The sequence below is a fragment of the Sminthopsis crassicaudata genome, chromosome 6 (genome assembly GCF_048593235.1).
Source record: "Sminthopsis crassicaudata isolate SCR6 chromosome 6, ASM4859323v1, whole genome shotgun sequence".
Classification (NCBI taxonomy): domain Eukaryota; kingdom Metazoa; phylum Chordata; class Mammalia; order Dasyuromorphia; family Dasyuridae; genus Sminthopsis; species Sminthopsis crassicaudata.
The window spans coordinates 238,385,998-238,405,924 of NC_133622.1; the positions used below are offsets into that span (position 1 = coordinate 238,385,998).

The 19,927-nt window shown below is 33.4% G+C and overlaps 1 protein-coding gene and 1 pseudogene across 1 annotated transcript; both read left to right on the plus strand.

Annotated features, from left to right (window-relative positions):
• Positions 1-5,340: 5,340 nt before the first annotated feature.
• On the plus strand, positions 5,341-10,035 carry LOC141547404 (protein Dr1 pseudogene; annotated as a pseudogene).
• Positions 10,036-10,299: 264 nt separating this feature from the next.
• On the plus strand, positions 10,300-11,253 carry LOC141545958 (olfactory receptor 4A15-like). The gene has a single exon (XM_074273405.1). The coding sequence runs from the start codon at positions 10,300-10,302 to the stop codon at positions 11,251-11,253; it is 954 nt and encodes a 317-aa protein (XP_074129506.1).
• Positions 11,254-19,927: the final 8,674 nt, after the last annotated feature.

Here is a 19,927-nt window from a genome sequence, read left to right on the forward strand (position 1 = left end):
TATAAAAAATGATGTGAAGCATCATATAAGAAAAATTATAGATCTGGAGAAATATCAAGAAGAGAAAGAATAAAACTAATTGGATTCCCTGAAAGTTGTAAACAAACAAACAAACAAACAAAAAAGGACCTTCACACAATAATACAAGAAATAATCTAAGAAATATGTCCTGGATAGATAGTAAATGGAAGAAAAATAGAAATAGAAAAAAAAAAAAAATCACTGATCAGCACCTCAAAGAGATCCTTTGTTGATAACACATAGGAATATTATTGCCAAATTTTGAAACCCCAAATCAAAGAAAAATTTTTAAGAAACAAGAAAAAAAAAATAATCCAAATATGCAGGAGCTACAATTGCATTGCACAGGACTCATTAGCAGCCTCGATAAACTCCACAGGTCCTAGAATCATATCTACCCACAATGAAAAGAAAGTCTTGTAAGCCAAAAATGTCATATCCAATAAACCTCTCTAATATTGAATAAGCAAAAATGGACATTCAGAGAACTTTCAGATTTTTAGGACTTTCTATCAACCAAATTCTAACATGATCAAAAATTTAATCCAATATCAAAGATCAATTCCAAGGAACTGAACATGGACAAATTGTTTTGTTTTGTTTTTGTTTTTATACATGAGAAACGTATATCATATGCTTAAGACTGACATCAGCAATAGGATAACTCAAAAAAAAGACTGGGGCAAACTTGAAATAAAAATAGAGATTTTGTTATATGAATGAGGTGCAGAAGCAATACAGACAAAGTGGCATTAGAGTGGGGAGGAGGATTCTAGTTCTGAAAACTACTCACATTGGGAATGGATTAAATAGGCAACTCTACATATTTCACAAGGGTATAGCAACCTCCAAAATCTATAAAGAAATAAAGGGGGAGGGGTTGGTGAAAGAAAAAGCAAAGGGTTCAGGAGGAAGTCAAGGTGTAAAGGGCTGAAACTCTTGAATTAATGCACTGAAGTTGTTCAACCAAGCACTTAAGGCTAATTACCGATTGGACAATACTCTTTAAGAATATGCTTGGAAAAATGGCTCTTCCCACTATTCTGTGCTGGTCCAATTATTTGGTGAATACACATAATTGTAGGAGGGACTAAGGAGTGGAGTAAGACTAGCCAGAGTTACTTCTGAGCAGGAGATGAAGAGGTCAGGTCCAGGAGATCCTGCACATCCATTCACTTCACTTCTACTGCTAAAGACCAAGAATATAGACCAAGGACTTTTGCTTATCCTGACTCTGGCTGATTCTAAGCTATCCAGGGTGGTAACACAGTCATCACATCAAGGGAAGGATCCATAGGTGGGGGGAAGTCAAGTAATAGCAAGGCAAGCTAAGGAGCAGAATTTTTCTTTAAAAGTCATCACAGATAGAAAAGATATATGTGAATGTATGTGTCTGTGTGTGCTGGGGGTGTGTGTACATGTATGTGTATGCATATATCTACATATGCATACATAAATATATTCTTTTTAACTATAGTCTGCTTGGGGATGGTGGAGAGGATGAAGAGGGGGAAGAATAAAATAAAAATGTTGTGAAGTAGAGAACTAAAGAACAATTTAAGAAGTAAAGAACAGTTGGATACATGTTAATATAATTTCATCTGCATAAAAACAAAGAGAAAATTGGGAAAAGAAATTATTTTGATATAAGAAAATTATGGGGGGGTGGAAGAGTCAACAGCTTAGAAAAGGAGGCAAAAAATCTTGAAGAAAATAATACCTTAAAAACACAAAAGACCAAATGGTAAAAAGGTGTACCAAAAAAGTAAAAAGAAGAACATCATGAAAAGCAGAATTGGACAAATGGAAACAGGTACAAAAATTAACTGAAGAAAAGATTTCCTTAAAAAGTAAAAATGAAGAACAAAGTTCACCAACTCATTATAGAAAAGAATTTTTAAAAAATGAGAATTGAGGGAGTGAAAGCTAGTGATTCTATGAGATATTAAGAAATAATAAAACAAAAGCAACATAATGAAAAAGATAAGACACATTCCATAGGAAAAAAAAAACAACTTATCTGGAAAATAGATCCCAAAGAAATAATTTTAAAATTATGTTACCTAAAAGTGATAATAAAAATAAGATTAGACATCATCTTTCAAGGAATTATTAAGGAAGATAGCCCTGATATTCTAGAAGTAGAATGTGAAATAGAAATAGAAAGAATCCACTTATGATATCTTGAAAGAGATCCCAAAATAAAAACTTTAAGGAATATTATTTCAGAGCAAACTGATAAAGGAGAAAACTATTACAAGCAGTCAGAAAGAAGTAAATTAAGGATCAGGAATCCATTGTCTGGTTAACCTTGGATTTAGCTGCTTCTGCACTTAATGATTAAAATGTTTGGGAAATTATATTCCAGAGGACATAGAAACTGAGCATAATCTTTCAGGGATAAAATGGATGCTCATGAAATAGGGGACTATCAAACATTCCTAAAGAAAAGAGCAAAGCTGTATAGAAATTTTGACTTTAAAAAACAAGAAAAACATCAAAATGTAAACAGGAAAAAGATTTAATAAGGTTATACTGTTTACATTACAAATGGGAAGATGCTATTTTAATTTATAAAAATGTTCCCATTATTAGGGCAGTTGGAGTATATATAGACAGAGGGTACAGATATGAGTTGAAAATGATGGGATATCTAAAAATAGATTATGAATGAGAAAGAAGAGGGTACTGGAAGAAAAAGAGAGGCAAAATAAGGTAAATTAAGGTAAAGTATCTCATAAAAGAAGCATGAAAGAGCTTTTATAGTGGAGGAGAAAGTGGAGGATCCTTCAACTCTATCAAAAGTGACTCAAAGAGGAAATAATGTATACACTCAATTAGATGCAGAAATTTATCTTACTCTACAGGAAATTAGGAGAGGAAAGATATAGGAGAAAGGGAAGATATAAGGGAAAGGTTTGGAGGAAGCAGTAGTTAGAAGCTTAACATTTATGAGGATGGATAGGGTAAAAAGAAGAGAAATCATGGAATAATGGGGGAGGATAGTATGGAATGAAATATAGTTAGCCATCATTCTTGTGGGGGGGAATTGAATCAAGTTTTTCTAAGACATAACCTCTCAAATATAAAAAAATGAGTCAAATTAAAAAAAAAAAAGAGCCATTTCACAATTGATAACTTAAAACATTCTCAGATGAAGCATTCAGATGCACATAGTCATATAAAAAGATAAAGGCTTCATTTCTAAACTGCATAAAGAATTGTGTCAACTTCATAAAATACAAATTCCCCAACAGATAAATTGTCAAAGGATATGAACAGACAATATTCAGATTATTCACATGATGGGAATTAAAGCAATTTATAGTCATAAAAAAAAACGACAACAACAACAACAAAAAAAAAACAAACCTCTAAATCACTATTGATTAGAGAAATGCAAATTAAGACCCCTCTATAGTACTACTTCACACTTCTCAGATTGGCTAAAATAACAGGAAAAGATAATGATGAATGTTGTAGGGGATGTGGGAAACTAGGGCACTAATACATTACTAGTGGAATTGTGAAATAATCTAACCATTGTGGAAAGCAATTTGGAATTATGCCCAAAGGACTATAAAATTGCGCATATGTTTTAATCCAGCATTGTCACTGAGTCTATAATCTAAGGAAATCATAAATGAGGGGAGAGTATGGATATGTGGAAAAGAATTGGAAAATAAGTAGATGTCCATCAATTGGGAATGGTATCTGAAAGTAATAAACTATTATTGTTCTATAAAAATATAATGAACTGAAGCTGAGCAAAACAAGAAGAACTAGGAATACATTGTACACAGTAACTGGGAGATTGTGTGATCAAGTATAAAAGACTTGGTTCTTCTCAAGGGTTCAATGTTCCCAGGCAATTCCAATAAACTTTGATTGAAAAACACCATCTATAGCCAGAGAGAGAAATATGGAGACTGAATGTAAATCAACACATGCTATGCTCCTTTTTTTTTTTCCTTTTTCTTCTCTAATTTTTTGTTCTGGTTTTTCTCTCAACATGATTCATAAAAAAGTATTAAAATGAATATATATGTATAACCAGAAAAGATAAATAAAAACACTCTAAATCATTATTGATTGGAGAAAAGAAAATTAAAACAATAGTGATATATCCTATACATTAGACTGGCTAATAGGATAAAAAAATAAGAAAAGAAAAATTTGGCAGGGGATGTGGGAAAATTGAAGCATTAACGAACTGTGTAAGTTATGAACTGATTTCACCATTCTGTAGAGAAACTTGGAAATATGACCAAAGGCCTATAAAACCATGCATACCCTTTGACCTAAAAAGAATTCCAAAAAGAAATTTGTTTTAATGGAAAAGTGTCAGGATTACAAGGTGAGAACTCAGGTTGTCAAGGTAATTCTCGAACTCAGAATTCACACCTTTAAGGGGAGTTCATACCTTTGGACTTCTGAAGAGGAGTTTGCACATTCAGAGGAATTTACATATTTCAAGGAGTTTACACCTTTAAAAGGAGCAAGTTCATTGGCTGTGGGAGTTCTCAGAGGTCCATTCTCTGGGAGGATAAAAGAGGCTATATTGGGCTAGGACAAGCACTCTGGATTGGGGAAGGACAGGAGCTGGAGGAGATTCTGAACTCCCAAGAAACCTGCTCACAGAGGAGAAGTTTTTACAGAAAAGAGATCTCCTCTCAGAGAAGGATTATAATTGAAGAGAAAACAGGGCCTTTACATTTTTGGCGCCCAAGGTGGGGCCAGGACTTATTCTGGGCCCTTCCTAGGAGCTAGTCAGGGAATTCTGAGCTAGAGAATTGCCCAAACAACCTAAGTTCAAACCTTGTAATCCTAACATCCTCCTGCTCCTGCTTCCTCCATGGCATTGGTGCCAGTGCTCAAAGAATAGTTTGGTGGCAGTAGCAGTGGCGGCGGCAGCAGCAGCTCCAGTTCTCTAGAGCCGAGCCCCTGAGTGGGGTGTTGCGTGGGGTGTCGTGTGGGGTGTCTGCCCGGTGCAGAGGCCAGTCCAGGCTCCGGATAGCTCTAGGGCTCTGGGGACTGGACCTGTGGAGACAAGCCCGCCCCCCCTAAGGAGGAGACTTGGGGGTGGTGGTGCTGAACTGTTCCACTACCCGGACCACACCTGGCTCCTTCCCTCTCTCTTCCGTGTTCACTATATCAAGTCACCCCTTACAGGGGTGCACAGTGTGTACACACACTCACATCCGACTCTTTGGGCTTGTGTCCCCGCAGCATGCTTCAGTGCCATCTTGTGAGGAAGATTCTCTGGTCTCTGCAGGCCAGGGAATTTTTAAAAGCCAGAAGGAAGGTAGAGAGAAGAAGATGGCTTCTTCATCAGGCAAAGATGATGATCTTACTATCCCCAGAGCTGCTATCAATAAGATGATCAAAGAGACTCTCCCCAATGTCCGGGTGGCCAGTGATGCCCGGGAACTGGTGGTGAACTGCTGCACTGAATTCATCCACCTCATCTCTTCCGAGGCCAACGAGATCTGCAACAAATCCAAAAAGAAGAACATCTCTTCAGATCATGTCATACAAGCTCTAGCAAGTTTGGGCTTTGACTCCTATATCAGTGAAGTGAAAGAAGTCTTACAAGAATGCAAAACGGTAGCTCTAAAAAGAAGAAAGGCCAACTCTCCTTTGGAAAACCTTGGCATTCCTGAAGAAGAACTACTAAGACAACAAAAGGAATTATTTGCCAAAGCTCGCCAGCAGCAAGCAGAACTGACTCGGCAAGAATGGCGCCAGATGCAGCAAGCAGCCCAACAAGCACAGCTGGCTGCTGCTGCTTCAGCCAGTGCATCCCATCAAGCAGGAACAGAAATGTGTTGTTTCCCCAGAATGGATTCTGTAAGTGAGAGGAAGGCAGAAACTCACTGGCAATGGGGGCAAAGTAGGAACACATGCTTTTTATACCAAGACTATGATGAACATGAAAAGGACTTCTAGAGAAATTCGTTGATGTTTCCAATGTGGAGAAATTGGACATCTAAGAGCTCAAAGTAGATATGGAGAGAGACTGAGAAGACAGGGTGAGAGAACACCTAAAACCCTATGTCCAAAATGTCACAAAGGCTTCCACTGGGCCTCAGAATGCAGATTGACCCAGGGAAATGAGAAGTGGAGCCCAGCTTCAAGATATCAATCAAAGGATAGGTGGGGCAGGATTGCAACTGAGGTTACACCCAAAAAGCCTTTAGAAGGTCTGGACTCTGATGTGATCTATCTGCCAAAAAGTAATCCCATGGAAGAAAGGGATCATCTGATAAATCAGCCAAAAAAAGCAATCAGTCTACAGAAATGGATTAAACTTGGGGAAAATACAGGCCTTTTAAACCAACAGGGCTTTGTCCAGTGCAAACAACTCTAATGTAATTGCCAGATGATGAGAAGAGATTTAGAAAGTGGTAAAGAGAAGGAAATTAGTTAGGTTAACTGCCTGGGAGACAGGGTTTGCTTGTATTTTAACCAACAAAAGGAAACAGATGAAGAAGAAAACAGATGGGTGGCAACAAGCACCTAGAGAGAGACAAAAAAAGAGAAAGACCACAAAACAAAGGGGAAATCTAAGAAACATCTGACACTAAAAGAGCATGGCAAATAAGAGGACTGTTAAAGAACTTTAAAACCAGCAGGAATCATTGGATTTCCTAACACAAGATGAGACTAATGGACAATGGACTTATGGACATTTATAAATTCTCAATTTATGATAATTTGATCATGTTATTTGTTACATATTTCTAGCATGTATTATGTTACTATGTGTTTATGTAATCTATGTAATGACGTGTAATGCCTCCCATATTGATGGATTTATGTTTCAAGGTCATGACCACCCTGTGTTCTAAATCAAAAAAAAGGGGTAGGTGTTAGGATTACAAGGTGAGAACTCAGGTTGTCTGGGCAATTCTCTCCTTTAATAGTTGAAAATTGTATTTTTATGTAAGACAATAATAAAATATATTTTTTTAAATTTCACATCTCTACATTTCTTGTCTAAATCCAATAAAACATTTACTTCTTATCCAACTACCGTCTATTAACCATTCTCTAATATTCATGTCCTAGAAAAGTTTTGACTTCTAAAATATATGCAAAATATGAAGCTTAGCATAGATTTATTTCCAGTAATAAGTAGTATAAATTTTTTAAAGTTAATAAATATAGTAATAATAATTGTACTTTCTTTCTTTCTATAGGACCTGTCAGAAAAATTAATTTATCCATATGTTTATGATGGATACATTATTTTTCGTGTTGACTAAATTCTGTAGAAAATTACCTATTTATGAGATTAGAATACCTAGTCTTTCACTGTCATTTGGTGCAACTTTAAAGAAAGCACATAAAATCTCTTAATAGCCCTAGTATATAAGGAAATAGTTTCTTTTGCAAATGTCTCTACTGCTTTCTTCTTCAGACTATTTTTTCTTTCTTGACTATGCAATTAAAAGTTATTAATTCTGAGATATCTCCTGAGATATTAATTTAAATGATTTTGTTGACTACCTTTGATTTCTGGGCAGATTCCTCAAATGATTTAATTAAAGGAGGAGTTAAAAAACCAGTATTAGAAGGACTCTCAGACTCAGGATGGTATTTTTCTTAAATATGGATAAAATATTCCTTTGTCATTAAAATATATACATCATCACTAAATCCATGGACTCACATGGAATCAACTAAACAAAGAAGTGCAACTGTTAGGAAAAATGTACTTATGTGAAAGAATTGGATAAGAAATTTGAGAAAAATTAGACTCATGTGGACTTTTTAAACTAAAATGAATTAACCATGGACTTTTCTATCTCTGAGATGAAAATAGAATGCAGGGTGGTAAATAGAGTTTTCATTGCACTAAGCTGACATCTTTCAGTACTAAGGAAAACATATCTGATTTTAATCCACGGAACAGTTGACTTCATGGAGAGGTAATGTATTTATAAAAGTCATTAACATTTCTGATTTTATCCCAAAGTATATTTTGCTTTAAGATTATAGAGTAGATGCTCATCTGAATGAATATTTTATCACTTGAGAAGTAGGAAAAAATCATTTTATCAAAATAAAGAATTAAATCATTACCAAGAATTCCAAGTGTTTATAATTTTACATGATCATTTTTAATATAAGTAGTTAAAAATATAAATGAAGAAACAGATTATTCACCAAATTATTTTAAAATGTAAAATACACAGGACAGAATTTACAGAATTATCTACGGTGAAGTGATTATCTTTGCAAAAAAATCTAGAAAAGCATTAAGAGAAGGCATAGGAAAATACTCAGAAAATGGCATATGCTTTTGGTTTCAGAATAGAGTTTTAGTGATATAGTTTAGGCTATTGACTAAAAGTACCTTCGATCATAGTCTTACATTTCTGTGGATTAGCTTCTTTTTCCATGTGGAATCATTACCAAGTATTGTCTTCCTTTATGAGAAAAAAATATACTATAGTGGAAATGTTTTTGGGAATCTTAGAAGGCATTCATTCCTTAGTTTAAAAGTTTCTATATTCAAAAATTAACTAAAAGGCATATTCCACCATCAATGGGAAAATACATTTCCAAGGAATCACCTAAAAAAACTGCAGTAAAAAGTCATTTATGCACCAAAATATTCATTAAAGTAATTTTTGTAATAGCAAAATGTAAAAACAATTTTGAAGTCCATTTATTGGGGAATTCTTAAATATTAAAGAATGTGTACTATTAGAAAACATGAATATCTAGATTTTAGATGAGCATTAGCTTTTTTATATTTAATTAAAGTAGAGCAAAATAGAGATAACATTGAAAATTATCTTCATAGTGATAGCAACAATGTAAATAGAACAATTGATAAAAAAATTATAATGAGAAAATTATCACAAAATGTTTAGGAATTTTGGTCTTCTTTCCTTTATTACAAAGAAGAGAAACTATGGGCAAGACATTTCATAAACTTTCAAGGGAGGGATATATAGAGAGAGAGAGAGAGATAGATATAGATATAGATGTAGATATATATGTATATATATACACCTGTATATACATATATATATATATATAATTTATTAAAAAATTATTTATTTCTAATAGAATACATTATGAATCATGTTGGGAGAGAAAAATCTGAACAAAAGGGGAAAACCATAGGAGAGAAATAAAAAAACAGAAAAAAAGAAGGGAACATAGTATGTGTTGATTTACATTCAATCTCCATAGCTCTTTTTTCTGGAGGTAGAATGCGTTTTCTGTCCAAAGTCTATTGGGATCGTTTTGGATAAATAAACCACTGAGAAAAACCAACTCTTTCATAGTTGATCATTGCACATTCTTGCTATTATTGTTTACAATGTATTCCTGGTTCTGTTTGTTTTGTTCAGCATCAGTTCATGTAAATCTTTCCAGGATTTTCTAAAATCAGCTTGTTCATCATTTTTTATAGAACAATAATATTCTATTATCTTCATATTTACAACTTATTCAGCCATTCTCCAATTGATGGACATTTGCTCATTTTCCAATTCTTTGCTACCACAAAAATGTTGCTACAAGCATTTTGGCACATGTAGATTTTCCCCCTTCTTTATCATTTCCTTGAGATATAGACAAAGTAGTGGCACTGCTGAGTCAAAGGGTGTGCAAAATTTGATAGCTCTGTGGTCATAGTTCTAGATTGCTCTCCAGAATGGTTGGACCATTTCACAACTTCACCAACTGTGCATTAGTGTCCCAGTTTTCCTACATGCTTTCTAGCATTTATCATTTTCTTTTCCTGTTATCTTAGCCTATCTCTCTAATCAATAGTGATTCAGAAAATTTCTTCATATGATTATAGATGGTTTTAATTTTGTCATCTGAACATTGACTGTTCATGTTCTTTGATTATCATTTGGGGAATGACATATAGAAGGGAGAGATAGATTGAGAAATGAAAATTATATGAACTGTGATGAATAAAATATTTATGCTTCATAATTATCTTTATAGGTAAAATCTGACTGCTGCCAAGGTACAGAAGATTAATCAACTTTTATATGTGAAATTAAAATTTGAAGATAGAATATTCATCATTTCTTCCCCCTACCCCATAAGCTCAGAAAAGCAATTAATGCTTCATTATTATGATCAGTATTCTGTAAAGGGAAGTGAAGCCCATAAACATTAAACAGATCATCCCTAAAAAGGGTCAGATATTGAAACTGAACTCGAGACTCTCATAACTACAAGTCTCATGTTATATCCAATAAACTCTTAATTTCCCCCATTTTCCCCCAAAACCACACACACATGGAAAACAGGAACAATGTAACTGAGTTTGTCCTCCTGGGGCTTTCCCAGAACCCTGAGGTACAAAAAATTCTATTTTTTATATTCTTAATTATCTACATTTTAACTCTGGTGGGCAATAACCTGATTATTATAACTGTTATTGGAAGTAAGAGCTTGAATTCCCCTATGTACTTCTTTCTTGCCTTCTTGTCTTTTATGGATTTCACCTATTCCACTGTCATTGTCCCTAAAATGACTTTAGACATGCTTAATGAAAAGGCAACCATTTCTTTCCAAGCTTGCATGGTCCAGCTCTTCTTGGAACACCTATTTGGTGGTGCTGAAGTTTTCCTCCTCATTTTTATGGCCTATGATCGCTATGTAGCCATCTGTAAACCCTTGTATTACTTAGTCATTATGAGATGGCATGTGTGTGTTCTGCTGTTGGTGGTATCCTGGATTGGCGGTTTCATGCATTCATTAGTTCAACTCCTTTTTATTATTAGGCTCCCATTTTGTGGGCCTAATATAATTGATCACTTCATTTGTGATATGTATCCTTTATTGGAACTTTCCTGTACAGATACCTATATAACTGGCATCTCAGTAGTTGCCAATGGAGGAGCAATATGTACAATTATCTTTTTCTTATTGCTTCTCTCTTATGGGGTTATTCTACATTCTTTAAAGGCTCAAAGTCTGGAAGGTCGACAAAAAGCCCTTTCTACTTGCATCTCCCACATCACAGTTGTTGTCTGCTTCTTTGTTCCTTGTATTTTCATGTATGTTAGACCTGTTTGTACCTTCCCCATTGATAAATCTCTAACTGTATTTTATACTATCATCACTCCTATGCTGAACCCTCTAATCTATACCCTGAGAAATACAGAGATGAAAAATGCCATGAAGAAGCTTTGGAACAGAAAAGTTTTGTTCAGCAGCAAGGTAATGGTTGGTCTAGTTAACCAATGATGTTTTAGAAAAGAGATGATAAATGATTGTTAAATTCCTAAAAATCCTTTTTTTTTTTAAGCTAGAAAAGCAGATCCTAAATATCTGAAGAAAAAAACACCCATTTTTGTTCTTGTTGTTGGAACTGTTTTTTTTTTTTTTAAACAAAATGTTTTGATTGAAAAATGGTAAACTATATACAGATATATAAATGGTGATTTTAACTGCAGATTGTGGCATATTTTTATTTTCTTTTAATGAACTTTTAATTTTCTTTTAATTTCTTGTCTTCTCAATGGGTGGTGAGAAGATATGCACAAAAAGTTAGTCTGAAATATATATATATATATATATATATATAGTCATGATTCATTAGGAAAATGTAATTTAAATCAATTAACACTTTAGGAGCAATTAGCTCTTCTAAAAAAGGTAAAAGGATAATGTTGTGAATAATATTGCCCCACTACATTTAATGATGGGAATTGATATGTTATATAATATGTTTGTGCTATGACAGTAATCTTCTAAAGAAGGAGAAAATCAAATCAATTTCTTTGTTAATTTGAATTTATTATTGCTCTATATTTTCAATGTAAACCAAGCAGTTTCACATGTAGTATTTAATTTTATCATTTTAAAATGATATCTCAAATCTTAAAATGTGATATAAATCTGGGAACATAGGAGTGTTTTGTTTTAACTTGAAATTGTATGTTTGTGTGTATGTACCAACACACACACACACACACACACACACACACACACACATACCTATACATCCTAAACATTCAAAAAAAGTGACCTGATCTTTTAAAATGAAATATGACACAATTTTTCGAATAGTGATATTAAATAATAACAATAATTTAATTATTCATTAATGTTTATTTTCTATATTTTTTTCAAAAAAGAAATGTAGCATGGCACAGTAGATGAACTTTTAGAGTTATACTATAAAAGAGCTAAGCTTAATTTACCTGTGACACTTTATGAAATATTTGACTTTTCCTAACCTTTATAATTATTACATTTATTAATAATAGTAACAAAAATAATTCTATTTTTTTTTCATTCATATAAATAGTCCTATAGTACAGCTCTTTGAGCATAAATCCAGATTGCTCTCCAGAATGTTTGGATCATTTCACAACTCCAGCAACAACATTAGTGTCCCACTTTTCCTACATCCCCTCCAGAATTTATCATTATCTTTTCTTGTCATCTTAGCTAACCTGAGAGGTGAGTGATAGCTCAGAGTTGTTTTAAAATATTACAGATTTTTGAAGTTGTATAACTATTTTTGTTCATGTAAAACCATTCTAATAATTATCTCATTTAAATCAATCTTAGTACTCCTCCAAAATCAATAAGGGTAACTGGAAAATTTTTGTAAGTTGTTCTATTTCCACAAAGTTTGAGCCTTCCATCCAGATTTCTATACTTGGAAAACTATTTAAAATTGCTTGAACATTATGAATATTTAAGTTGTATATATCTACTGGAAGCTTGATGCTAACAATTTTGGGGATCAAAATTATATTTGAATGAATGTATTCAAGAAATCATTTGAGTTCATACTATTAGATACTTCTTACAAGAATGATGAAATCTCAGTTTGTACTCTGTGTATTTGTCAGTTCCTATTGTATATTTCAGATCACTAAAACAATTCTAAATGGATATTTTTATAGATGTTATTAAAACATCTGCAATGATGTGCTTCACCATTTTGATAATCACTTTACATGATCTTCATTGATTATCTAGTCTGGATATTCTTAGATTTGGAATTGTCTTCCTTTGTTATTGTTTTCTCTTTTCCACATAATAGAGCTGGATAAGATGGTACAGATCATAGTGGTAGCAGTGATAGTAGGGAAAACAAGTATAATAATAGCTCACAAATATGGTTGTTAAATAAATACAGAAGGAAATGACTTTCTTATCACTTGTGTCCTTACTTGATACCTCACCATCTGGATTGTTTTGACAAAATAATTTCTTTAAAAGCATCATTATTTATTGGAAAATTATCTATTCTTCTTTAATAGGGGTTATGTTTAAGGTAAAAGGACTCTGTTGACCCAAAGGATAGGCTACGAATGATAGTGTTCAAGTGGAGATGTGTTCAATTATAGGAAATCATAGGAATTCATTATTTACATGATTTATTTGTGGAGGATCAATAGGTATTTTGGAAAGGAACATAAAGCTAGATAGATTATAATATATAACATAATATATAATAGAGTATAGGTAGCTAGAGTGAATATGCACCCATAAATATATATGTAGTCTTTGTTGATAAAAATTTCACTGCTACAAGTTCTATATGTATGTCTACTGGCTTCATATATAGTGTTAACATATACTGTTTTATAAAAGCTAACCATAATGTTATATTACATTTGCATCTAGGGATATTATGGTTTGAATAGTGAATGAATGTCTTGGGGAAAATGTAAAATATTGTTAGGATTACTAGGTGAATTCTCACTTTGTCATTGTCCAGACCACCTGAGTTCTCACCTAGTAATCCTAGTAATTACTAGGTTAGGATTACTAGGTGAGAACTCAGGTGGTCTGGACAATGACAATAGTAAGGATTACTAGGTGAGAACTCAGGTGGTCTGGACAATGACAAGGTGAGAATTCACCTAGTAATCCTAACAAAATATAAATACAAATATATGTGTTTAATATATTAAATTATATACATACATGAAAGCTCTGTGTGATTTGAACTTTATTAAGCTAAATATTATTTTCAAGTTGTCAATATTACAATAATGATAATATTGTTGTTATATGAAATCGTCTTACCTTCAAAAATGTTTTCAATAACATCATTAATTTGTGTTATTATTTTTAAGTCCTTTTGTAATTGATTTATAGATAACTCATTCAATACAACAGAAACTGTACTATCATCTTTTTTAACATTTGGTTTATCCATACGATAATTAAAAAGTGCATCTGTTCTAGTTTCATGCATGTTCAATATATTTTCTTGTTATTCATTTCCTTGTTTTTTTCTTTTGTTCACTTACATGAGACTCATATTTGTGGCATGCTCCACACATACATCTTTTCATTTTTATTTGGAATACCTTCTTTCTTGTTTCTTTTCATGTAGTGTTGCTCTAGAATTCGTGATTTCAGAGTATATGATGAATGTTAATATGAAACAGTAGTCTTTTTCAATAGCCAAAATCTTATCAGAGTTAGAAGCACTGTGTAACAACTATACTATGTTCAGCTTATTCTTCTTTTTCTTAAATCTGGCACAAACTTATTAATTATTCTAATTCAGGATGTTCTTTTCATTATTTCTATCTGCACCTGTGTCTTTCACTCTATCTTTCCTTGACCAATTAATAAGTGATATGGGTGATATAAGTAGATACAAAAAAAAAAAAAAAAAATAGATGGATAGACAGATGAAAAGAAGCAGATAGATAAATCAAAAGATAAACATTTATATAGAAAGAAATTTAGATAAAAACAGTTATAATTAATAAAAATATACAGCTATACTTGTAAAGGAAAAAAGAAGTATCTTCACCCTTTCAATCCATTTCTATCACTATATCTGATTATAATTATATCTTTTTTATCATCTATTGTTTGGTGTGTGTGTGTGTGTGTGTGTGTGTGTGTGTGTTTATGCATGAAACAAATTCAGAGAGCAGGTATGTGGTGAAAAATATCGAGTAGAATGAAATTTTCCATAATTAATGTGTTTGGGGGAAATTTTCATTTAATATTCACTTTGTATATATGTTTTCTGACTTGTTTATCTTCCTTTCCTCCTTCCTGCTTTTCCTATTTTCTTTCCTCATCCCTGTTCTTTTTGTTACTGTACCTCAGTCTTGTGATTCATTGCCTGATAGACTAAAGGACTTTCAGGTGTTCCTTATCAGCAAGAAGCTCTCTTGTCCTTCACCTAAAAGATGATCTCTGAAATGGCTTGCAGGTAATCTTTTTGCCTTCAACTCAATAAAGCAATGCCAAGTAACAAATATAGATAAAGTACTTCAAGGAAGAGATAATGAGAATAACAGAACATCGCTGACAGAAACTGTATGTCTGATGAAGTGTACATGTTCAGGAGAGAGCAAAGCAAATGATATTATTAAAGAATTTATAACTATGCATTACCAGATTTCTAAATTGTACTTCCATGACTGCACTACAGCTACACATGTTTTCTATGTGAAGAGAATACAATTCCACATTTGTTCCCTTCATGTATGCCCATAAACCTTTGTGCCTTGGCCACATACATTTTCTATAGGTGACTTCTTCCACGCACTCATTTGGTTTGAATCAGCACATACACACCTATGTGAGCACAAACAAATGCATACATATACAAATGTATGTATGTCAAATATACAATAAGTATGTTTCTGTGTGTATATTTCCACACATATATGTATTCACTATATGTTTGTCATTACCTTCATGTTTCATAGGTTTGTACACTCTTCTTACTATGATCTATGTATAAAAAGAGCTGGAGAAAGAAATAGCAAATCATTTCAATTTCTTTGCAAAGGTATGGTATCACAAAAGTTGTAAACAACTGAACAAATGCTTAAATGTCAATGAAGACAGTTGAAATGTTTGAAATCTTGCATAGTATAATGGAATGAATGCCAACTTTGGAATCAAAAGACATGGGTTCAAATTCTACGCATTTGTTATTTTTGTAAAACAAAGTCAAGGAAAACAAAGTCAATTTCATGAGTTTCAATTTCTTTCTCTGTAATTTTACACTTTTGAACTATATGGCTCCCCTAGTTTAGTCCTGTCTAGTTCCCCTAATTCTAAAAGGTATTCTATTTTTGTACATGACATACAGCCATGATTTAAAATAAACATATACACAAATATTCTTTTTTCTATTTATCTGGACATTCAAATATAAATGCCTCCACAATAACTTAGAAAAATCCAAGCAGAAACTCTTAGATATGGCATCAAAAAGGAATCCCTGGTTATCTGAATTTTCAACACTGAGGCTACCATTCGAGACACTTTATCTAGATTTTGTGTGAAGTTTCTTCATAAATAAATCAGAGAATGAATGTGACTCATTTCAACAGTGAGGTCAATTCCAATAGACTTGTGATGGAGAGAGCCATCTGCATCCAGAGAGAGACCTGTGGTAACTGAATGTGTTTCAGAACATAGCACTTTCATCTTTTGTGTTGTTTGTCTTTTTGTTTTCTTTATCATGTTTTTCCATTTTTGATATTTTTCTTGTGCAGCATGATAAAGATGGAAATATGTATAGAAGAATTACACTTGCTTAACATATATTGGATTATTTGTTGACTAGGGGAAGGGATGGGGAGGGAAGAGAGGAAGAAAACATTTGGAATACAAGATTTTGCAGGGGGTGAATGTTGAAAACTATCTTTGCATGTAGTTTGAAAATTAAAAAAAAACTATTATTATAAAAAAGAATTACCTTGTAAAAATAAAGTAATAAATCAGAGAAAATTTTAGAGAACAAAACAGTTTGGAGATTATTTAAATGGCTAATGTTTTGTCATTCTTGGGCTACCACTCAACACAACACAACACAATACAACAATGATTTATAGGTGGTAGTACAAATATATTTCCAGGTTCATCTGTCTCTATTATCTGGATCTATAATTATTTCTATTGATATCTATGTAATCCTTGTAGATACATACCCAGTTATAATAGATATTATGGAAGTGGATAATAGAGCTAGAAATAGAGATAGAGATGTTTAACCCCTTTTAATCTTAATACCCACATATACATATAAATACATATATGTCTGTATGCATGCTGTTTATCTTTCATTTTCAAAGAGGACAAATGGATGGCATCATGGAGAATTTTCCTGACATATGTGAATTGGATTTAAGTGTAGCAAAGTTACACAAAGTCATCAACTTCACTCTTCCTTCCTGAGTCATGGAATCCCAATGGCAGGATAACTGTCATGACCCAGAATGCAGTGGATGACCTTAGAATCTTTAGTGCCTGAACATGCTCTAAACACTCTATGTGCCTGTTTTACCTGCCTTCATTGCCATTGGAACATATTGTTCTCATCCACTTTTTCCACTGAGAAAAGTCTTCATATGCTTGAGGTAGATATCCCTCTCACAACAAATTATTTGAGGTATTTGGTTCCCCTCACATTGGTTTAGCCCATCTGTTGAGACAGTTTGCTAGAGGGTGAACATTGCACATAATACAGCTTTTTGGAGCCAAAAATGAGAGTTAGGAAACAAGTGAATATCAAAGATGGATGAGCAGCTCAAAAAAGATTGGCAAGTCCTTACAACAGAGATGTTAGTCTTTCCTAAAATTCCCCCACTACCAGTATTCCAGAGACACTAGCCCAAAGGTCAAGCTTTTGCTTGAAATTACCTCTGCCTTTATAACCCTATCCAAGATCCAAAGGATAGAGAGACTTTAGATAAAAAGTCAAATCAAATCTCATCATTTAAACTATTTTAGCAAATGCCATTGCCCAAGGCTAATTCTATCAATTGAGAGTCCAATCATAGCTTGGTTGTGATTATGGGGCCTCAGAAGCTGTGGTCTGAAGGACATTAGCTTAATTCTGACTATCAGCAATAGACAATTAGAAGATGACAGGCCTATGTTCCTTGAAATTTTTTTTTCTCTCAATTGTTACCAAAGATGCAGTCAGTCTTCATTGAAGACTGGTCATCCAGAAAGGCTGTTAATTAAATTAATTGGTTACTATTAATAATCTAACTAATAAATTATCCTTAGTAATAAATCCTAACTAATAAATTTTATTCAGAATTCTGCCCTTTAGTTTATTTTAATTTCTATTGTAATATATATATATATATATATATATATATATATATATACACACAACTATGTATGTATGTATGTATGTATCTTTCTATCTACCTACCTATATGTCATTTTATTTATAAACACTTGACTTGGATAAGGTTTGACCCAAACAATTCTGAGCCAAATTTAAAAGGGATTTACATGTCAGAGAAGATTATATTTTATCTTAAGGGGAAAGAGAGGCACTGAAGGTTTTTTGTTTTTGTTTTTGTTTTTGTTTTTCCTTAGGAGAGATAGGGGTTGAGGTCCCTTTAAGATTCCTTTCTGATTTCCCAACCCCCATGGCTGACCTTTGATTCACAAATCCTGCTCAAAAAGCACCCTTTTGAATATCCAGGCCCAGCCCCCACAGGATCTAAACTGGCTTGGGTTTTCTCAGGCCACCCAAACAGTTTCTTCCTTATCTGAAAAGCCCACCAAGAACTTGGCACCGCCCACAATCTTCTTTTAGGTATAAAATGGACAAGCTTGAGCTCTCTCTTTGCAGGAGCCCTTCCCTCCAACACATGGTATCTTTCCGGCCATGTAAGGGTTCCTGCCCGCCCAGTGGCCACTTTTGGCCCTGGCATCTTTCTAAGTGAACTTTACTCCCAAATTTCTAAAATAAACCTTTTATTTATCAATCTAGGTTTTCAGGCCTGTAAATTCATTTAAGGGGACACTGCACCTCATGGGATTTTCTCACTATCTTTGTGCCGACCAACAGGGTTCCCCTTTCCTTTCTCTCATCAGGAGCAAGACATAAATTTTATTCTTTATTTATAGCAATGTTGGCAAGAGGATGAAACAATTTTGCTGCAATTTTGGCAAAATTCCTAACAGGAGTAATTATGCATTCTCTGAGGAATTCTGTGCCCATTGCATCACCAAGTTCTCAAAGTGCCTGAAGTGAACAAAAAATAAATCTTTGCATTGAGAGGAGAAAGATATGGAGAGTCTGCAAGGTGCACAAAAGTTATCCATAAAGGAAGTGTCCTTCTACCAATTATAAAGGGACTTCCTGTGTTTCTTAACTCCTATCCTGTCTTCAAAGGAAGGAAGAATGAGAAAGAAAGCTCCAGCCATAGGAGGAAAAAACATCTCCAAAGTGAATATTGATGTTCTGAAGAAAGGATTTAGAATGCTGTATTCAAGCAGATTTCATATGCATGAATCCCATGGTTAGATTCAAAGTACCAATTACCCTGAATTTACCTACTTTACAAACATATCTTGTATTTTCTGGTATCAAATCATGTGAATTCTCTGGTTTGGTAGTTTTGTAAATTATCCATTTTGTCAATGATTTCTTACACATGGTTCCAGAGAAGGCCAAGCCTTAAGATAGGGCTATTTGGAGATTTGGAATGATTAGGTAAGAAGGTGATGAGATCTCAGACATGAAGAAGTTTCATATTCTCTCTCTGTCTTTGTTTCTCTGTCTCTCTGTGTTTCTCTCTATGTGTCTCTCTTTTATAATTTTTGGGGTTATAGATACTATTTAGATGAACATTTCTATAAACTCACTGGAAAGAAGGATGCTAATTGGGATACTTCTCATCTGGATTTCTCCCACTCTAACTCTCTACCTGAATCAATATTTAATGCTATATATATATATAGTTCAAAATCTATTGAGCAGAATTCTCTAAATTGGTTGTTGGCAGTTGCTATAAGCATATTTACTTATATCTCCTTATCCTGTTTTTATGAAAACTATTTATTCACAAGTTTTTTCTCCTCAACTGTTCCCATATCTGTGATGTTCTTCAGTTCTCTAAATTGTAAATCATTTCTCGGGGATAGATTTCTTGGGGATCTTCTG